Source organism: Cetorhinus maximus, chromosome 5 (assembly GCF_964194155.1).
Source record: "Cetorhinus maximus chromosome 5, sCetMax3.hap1.1, whole genome shotgun sequence".
Taxonomy (NCBI): Eukaryota; Metazoa; Chordata; class Chondrichthyes; order Lamniformes; family Cetorhinidae; genus Cetorhinus; species Cetorhinus maximus.
Window position 1 is genome coordinate 68,653,262 of NC_135883.1, and position 7,595 is coordinate 68,660,856.

General features: G+C 38.3%; 1 protein-coding gene across 2 annotated transcripts; it reads right to left on the reverse strand.

The window, feature by feature from the left end:
• Window positions 1-1,024: 1,024 nt before the first annotated feature.
• Window positions 1,025-6,238, reverse strand: ntpcr (nucleoside-triphosphatase, cancer-related). 2 transcript variants are annotated; one of them, XM_078541963.1, is made up of 5 exons: window positions 6,120-6,238; window positions 3,254-3,416; window positions 3,055-3,160; window positions 1,652-1,861; window positions 1,025-1,412 (listed from the first exon to the last, which is right to left on the reverse strand). In XM_078541963.1, the coding sequence occupies exons 1-5, from the start codon at window positions 6,151-6,153 to the stop codon at window positions 1,332-1,334; spliced, it is 594 nt and encodes a 197-aa protein (XP_078398089.1). In that variant the 5' UTR covers window positions 6,154-6,238; the 3' UTR covers window positions 1,025-1,331. The 2 variants fall into 2 exon arrangements, with proteins under 2 accessions (XP_078398089.1, XP_078398091.1); XM_078541965.1 differs by lacking the exon at window positions 1,652-1,861.
• Window positions 6,239-7,595: the final 1,357 nt, after the last annotated feature.

Sequence of the window (7,595 nt, forward strand, 5' to 3'; positions counted from 1 at the left end):
CTTCTAATGCAATTGTATCTGTTTTATGATGTTCCAATATCCCAATATCCAAATGTATAGGCAGATCCAAAACTATCACTTTTGGAATACTGACAAGGTATTCTGAAGTTACATGAAGTTCAGGGAATGTAGATAACAACATCGGAGCAGGAGTAGGCCATTTGGCCCCTCAAGCCTGCTCTGCCATTCGATTAGATCACGCCGCTTTCTCATGCTATCCCCACATCCCTTGATGTCATTAATATTCAGAAATCTATCATTTTCTACCTTGAACATACTCAATGATTAAGCTTCCACAGCCCTCTGGGATAGAAAATTCCAAGGATTCACCACCCTCTGAGTGAAGAAATTCCTCCTCAATCTTAAATGGCCTGCCCTTTATTCTGAGACTGTGTCCCCGGTTCTAGCCGCATCAGCCAGATTGTCATACTACATGAGCAATCTAATTTAGTGTTTACTAACAGTAAGGTAGTTGCCAAAACAAATCTATAGAAAACTCTGCATTTTTCACACATTTTTCATATAGGTGATAATGTAGATTTGGAACTGAATTTATATATATCTATACACACACACACATACATCAACATTTTTAGAATTTTTGAACATCTTTTGGTTCGCTCTTGACTCTGCTGCATGACTATCTGAATGTTAATTGATTAACAGCAGAACATCAACAAAGCACGCCATAGTGAAGATTAAATAAACAGTGTATTAGACAGACCAGGTACTATTTTGATCAGTAATACATGCCATTTCCTGGAATTTACTAACATGGGCAGGATTGGATGGCAATAGCTTTTTTAAAACAGGACTGAATTCAAACAGTATTCGTATCTCTCTTTTGTAATTTTAATATTTGATATTGAATTTTGCCAAAACAAAATTCAATTTTCCCAGGAACTGCAGTAAAGCTGTTTGTGTGGCAAGTTACGGGGTGGCACTATCTCAAATGTGCTTATATATTTAAAATATCTTAATTCTAAATCAGTTCACTTTTGAGGACAAGTAAGATTTCCCACAATTGTTCTTAATAAACTTTAATATCACTTGACTGTTGCTTCCATGCGGTTCAGATCGCCAAAACAAATGAGTATATGTTCCAGTAAGCATCCAACCACTACCTAAAGAATGTGCATAAATTGGGGAAAAAACTTGAATCCAAATAGCCACTTTTATATACAAGAACAAAGTATTACTTTAGTACACTGGAAGTTGCAGGAGCAGCTGTGTGGAGGCCAAAAAAATCTAAAGCACATAAAGAATATAAACCCCAAACAGAAATCTGCACAGCTCATGGCACATTCTCCTGTCATCATCCACAGATTGAATCAGCTTCCTTTTAACTTTCTGCAGTCTTGCACTGATGTGACAATCTCTTGTACAATACTATTCCTATTATCCTTTGTAATCTGCAAAACAAATGTAATTATTTGTTAATAGTTATTATAATCAAAGCCATCTCAAAACTAGGGAATATTGAAGGAAGGTAGATGGGGAGTTCTTATAACCTGAAGATTATTTGGTAGTTGTGTGCTCAAGTGTTGAAGTGCAATCCTAAAAGCTCATAAATATTTTACTATTTAAAAATGCTTTTGAGTAAATTAGCAGTGCCTACTCAAGTTGCAAACGTCAATATTCAGGTTCTTACATTAAAGATTTTAACATCCCTTCTGCTTCTGATTTCTTCCACAAGTCCTAAAGGTTTTCCCTTAGGGACAGGAATAGTTCCGAGTACGGTGGCACCAACTCCATCTAGGATTTGACGTACAGACTGGATAAAGGGTTCACTGAAGAGCTCCATTTTCCCTATCTCATCTATCACATACACCTTTTTCTCCATGCCATCTCCGTCATTAACCTACAAGAAGTAAAGGAGAGAAACTAATTAGAGTGTGACCCTATTAACCTATTGATTTCTCTAATGGCATCATAAGGTTCATATTTTTGGGCTGTACTTTCTCTGTTATCACAACCAGTCATTAATTTCTTCTACTTGTCATGAAATTAAATTTTTTTCATTATACTATTGTGGTTTATTGTAAAGTAGGTTTATGGGTGAGAGTGTAGATGGGTCTGTGTATGATTTAATTGAATTAAAATCAGACTGCAAGCTTGAAATTATCAAAATAAGTTAAGGGTAAAAGGCAGTTGAAATGATAATGATTAAACATGGACAAGGGCTTAACAAATAAGGAAATGTGAAGGAAATTTGCATTTTTAGATAAGTTAAGAGCTGTTTAGGTTCCAAAGGGATGATAGGATGTTTACAACGGACAAGATAAGCAGGGCCAAGCAGTATGTTTATTTTTCCCAAATATACTGACCATATTGGCAATATGAAAGATTTTTATATTATGGTAAAAGTAAATTTCCAAAGACACATAGAACAATGGAATTTACAGATTAAAGCGAGAGAAAACATATATAAGGAGGAATGGAAGCTTATGTTGTGGGGGCGGGGGGGCATGTAAGATCTAAAAGAAGTGTGTAAAACAGCCTAGGGGATGTCTCCAGCCATATTTCCAGAAGTCTGCTGTATCCAGTAACCAAAGGTGGAGGAAAGCCTTTGGAATTCCACTGTCGAGTGGGTGCTGTGGTAAACTTGCTGGCTTGATTATTTAAATTTAAAATCTATTTGACTGTTGTCTTAAAGGGGTGTGTAGTTGGGAATCAGGTTAATTAGGAATTTGTTATAGTATTAAGTAACTGTAATCTTATGTATGTGCTTGAAATCTTTTCTTTTGTTAATAAATATTTTGTTTTATAGTTTTTAAAATCTCTAAAGGTGTTAGTGGACTCATTACCTCTGAATTCAGTGCACAAATCTTCTTGTAATAAATACAAATTGCAAAACCGTTGTGATGATGTGGCCAAGTTTACCTTGTGGATTTGGTCCGCCTGGCACACATCACCTGCCACGTCATAACATATTTAAATTTGAATTTCTATAATTATAACAAGTCTCTTATGTAAAATTGTCTACAACCATAGTTATAACAGATGAACAACAAATAGGACTAGTATATCTTTCAAAAGCATAATTCACCTTACTTCTCTGAGGAGCGGCAGGACCAGGCATTCAAATGACGGAAGATCCACTGCATACTGACCAACTCTATATTCACAGTGCCTACTGTTCAGAGTACCAGAATCATTGCTAGGAGTAGGAAAATATCATTTTTAAAAACTGCTAAACTCATTATCTTGAAATAATATTTTAACAGGCTTGAGGAACTGAAACAATTTGTACCTAATTCTGGACAAAGTTCCTCGCTTACCAGACACCGTAACAACATCAAATCCTATTCTTCTTCCATTTTTTCTGACTTCTTCAGTGTAAAATCCATCAACAGGAACCCCAGAAGACTTCAACACATCTATCATTTTGTGGATTAAGGTTGTTTTACCAATACCTAGAAAAATATGATACAATTTCTTCAAGTGATAAATAGGATTGGCTAGCGTAACTTTAGTCTATTTCATGTTAATTCTATTTCAGTAAAGAGAACCACGCTCATTAAACTTTTAGACACTCCCCATTCTTTAGGTTTCCCTCTCTCCAAGCAATATCCCTGGCCTAGAAATGTCACTCTACAATTAAGTAGCTTTTCCTTCTCCTTTCTCAGGAAAGTGCCTCCCCTCCACTCAGCATCTCCTTCAATGGCTCTACAGATGCAAGGAATTTATCATGTGAAAGCCCATTTATTAAGAACACTAAATATAATGTGGGCATAGTTATGACAACCTCTGGTTCGGGCTTTGAGTAACAAAAATGAACAATCTCTTGAATTACTAGCTAATTGTTTTTACTGAAGAAAAATTACAATTATTTAAAAAATGCAAAAACATTTTCACTGTCCAGTCCACCATACATTGTCGGATAACACAATCATCTGACTTTAAACCTAATGGAAGAAAAACTTTCATTCCATTTCCATCAAAAGGCACATTTAAACGGATGCTGAACTCAAGTAATAAAATTCCTTGTAAAATTCTGAGAGCTGACATTTCTCTAATTAAAACCGAAAAGTTCACCCATGCTTGCACTTTATTACATATATCTATCTCCTATGCACTATAAAGTGAGATGAAACAACGATTGAATGACCAATGGATCAAACATGAACTACAGGACTCAAGACTTCTGGTACTGTTTTAATACAGCACTAGGTTAAATCACAACTACAAAATGGTGCCTTCAACATTTTAGCAATAGCTTTTTATTGATGTTTTGAATCTTGCTGTGTATTTTGTTATTGCATGTTCTGAAGAAATCCAGGACACTTAAATACCCAGCTGTTTATATTCATGAGTACAACAGAACTATTCTTTGACCAAGCTTTTGCTCACCTGTCCTAATACCTCCTCCTTTGGCTTGGTGTACAATTTTGATTGATTATCCTCCTGTAAAGTGCCTTGGGATGGTTTACTACATAAAAGGTGCTATTCAAATGTCAGTTGTTGTTGTATTTATGGTACCGAGCATCTTTGTGTTTGGTCATGACTCCCCGTGTGTATGTTTTTCTATAGTATATAATATATAGTTCATTTTTTAAAAACATAGAACATTTTTTGTTGCCATATGTTCGCAACTCAACCTATTGATACAATGGCTTTAATGCCTCGCCCAACAGATGTTTTTCCCTGCTGAATTCTTCACAGCTACTGACCAAAGCCTAGAATATGGGCAACATTAGAAAACACATATATGGTATTCCTTTGTATTTTAATTGCAGTTTTTACAACTTATTTTTAAAGTACAGCTGGGGGAATAACTGTGCCTGCTGCAATGAAACAATTTATGAGAACTGTCTTGTGTAAATGTAGCTAGATTTTATCACAGAACACTTTCTGTTTTTGAAATAGAGTTGCAAAGAAGTATTTTTACCTACACAAAAAGGTCAAGATTTCTCAGTGCCAACCTACCCTCCCCCCTCAAGAATAGTAAACCCAGCTCCCCTGGAGAAACAGAGATACAATAGGTATTACTATACTCACAACTTCTTGCTCTCTATTACAGTGATCCAGCGTTATAAACACTCTAAAAATGTCATTATTCTATTTCACAACTTAAAAGTCTGTCCTTAATTTGAATCTTGCTTATTTAAATGTATGTTTCAATAAAAATACACTTATAAGTTAAACAATGGAAAGACCAGAGAGGAGTTTTTATTTACTGTGGTTCCTATGTATTTTGAAAAAAAAGTTATAGTATTGATTGGCTTTTTAAAATGTCACATTTGTCACCTTGCATAGATTCATTGTCTCCAGGTCATTGGCAATGAAATTTATGCTTCCAGTAGCAAGACTTCCCAGGAGTTGTCCTAGTGTCACAACGTCTTTCCAGTTAATGGAACCACTTAGGACTGGTCAAGAAACGTTCCTCCCTTTTTATGGGGTTACAAGGGAGGCAATTGATTGTGCCCTTATGAAGCTGGGCTTGTCTCACGGTCTGTTTCTAATGGCCTAATTCCAAATTAGAGGCTAATAATGAGACATGACATGGTGAATTTCTGGTGTCTCTATCATACAACGGAACTGCATCCCCCTTGGGCCGTGAATGTTTATTATGCTGGATTTTTAGTTTTGCGGGGGGGGGGGAGGTGGGTTAAAAAGCTTATTCTTAATTAATCTATCAATAAAACGACCGCATTCATTATTCGTTTAAGTATTTCTGAACTGTAGTCATTTGTAATTCACGGCAGCCAATTTGCACACAAAATGATCTCACAAATAGGAAGGGGAGAGGATGCAAAAAGAAAAACAGAAATACCTGAAAAACTCAGCAGGTCTGGCATCATCGGCAGAGAAGAACAAAGTTGACATTTCGAGTGGAAAGGTCATGAGGACTCGAAACGTCAACTTTGTTCTTCTCCGCCGATGCTGCCAGACCTGCTGAGTTTTTCCAGGTGGTTCTGTTTTTGTTTTGGATTTCCAGCATTCGCAGTTTTTTGTTTTTATCTTTATGGATGCAAAAAGATCCTATTTCCGATCGTGCTTTCCGAGTAAACATTACAGTCTTTTTCCCTGGCCATATTTGATAACCGTTTGCGCTGCTACTTTGTTGTTTCTTTCACACACGTCAATACCGCTAAATAAATCTTGGCTGATACTACCTGGAGGGCCCGTCAAAAAAACATGTCTCCCCATTTCTTTCCGACCTTTCCCCGGAGACTAATGCGCCTGCGCAACCCGCGCCGTTAGCTAACCCACGCTCCCACCAGAGCCCATGCGCGCGCGCCGTCAGTTGACTCCAGAGCCCATGCGCACTCGCTGTGCGCCGTAAGCTGACCCCGGGCCCCTTGCACACCCGCCGCGCGACGTCACCGGACTCCTGCAACGGCTGGGAGTCCGTGTGTGCTCTAAAGGCCGCCATGTTGGTGGAAGCCGACAATAAAATTTGCAAGTTCCCAATCCTTTTCTCACTAATTAATCGCGACTTAAGTATTTTTCCCTTCCGTACTCCCTCTAACAATGATCTAGGCTCAAAAACGTTAATGCAAATGGATGACGGTCATAGATGATAAAAGCAAAAAACTGCGGATGCTGGAAATCCAAAACAAAAATAAAAATACCTGGAAAAACTCAGCAGGTCTGGCAGCATCTGCGGAGAGGAGCACAGTTAACGTTTCGAGTCCGAATGACTCTTCAACAGAACTAAGTAAAAATAGAAAAGAGGTGAAATATAAGCTGGTTTAAAGGGAGGGGGGGGGGGGGGACAAGTAGAGCTGGATAAAGGGCCAGTGATAGGTAGAGATAACGAAAAGATGTCATAGACAAAAGGACGAAGAGGTGTTGAAGGCGGTGATATTATTTAAGGAATGTGCTAATTAAGGGTAGAAAGCAGGACAAGCAAGGCACAGATAGCCCTAGTGGGGGTGGGGTGGCGTGAAGGGAAGGGATCGAAATAGGCTAAAAGGTAGAGATAAAATAATGGATGGAAATACATTTAAAAATAATGGAAATAGGTGGGAAAAGAAAAATCGAAATAAATTATTGGGAAAAAAGGGGGGGATTGGAAAGGGGGTGGGGATGGAGGAGAGAGTTCATGATCTAAAATTGTTGAACTCAATATTCAGTCCAGAAGGCTGTAAAGTGCATAGTCGGAAGATGAGGTGCTGCCCCGAGCCTCACTGGAACAATGCAGCAGGCCAAGGACGGACATGTGGGCATGAGAGCAGGGTGGAGTGTTGAAATGGCAAGCGACAGGGAGGTCTGGGCCATGCTTGCGGACAGACCGAAGGTCGCCCAGTCTGCGTTTGGTCTCTCCAATGTAGAGGAAATTGCACTGGGAGCAACGAACGCAGCTATAACACGGTTATAGATGATATTATGTAGATGCTGAGGAGCTATTGGGATGGAGCGAGGCAGATCCAAATTACAAGTGTAAACTGCTGCATGTTGGAGGGCAAAATAGGTGGCCTATGAATCCAAGGATGGTATTGAATTAGCTAAGGATGAGACCAAGAAGTCTCTTGTGGACTTGACACCAAACATATCCAACCAATGTCAGCAAAAGCAATTGGATGTTGAACTACACATATCTTAAAAAGTAAGTCAGAGGAAACCATGTTCAAACTCTACAGCACTGT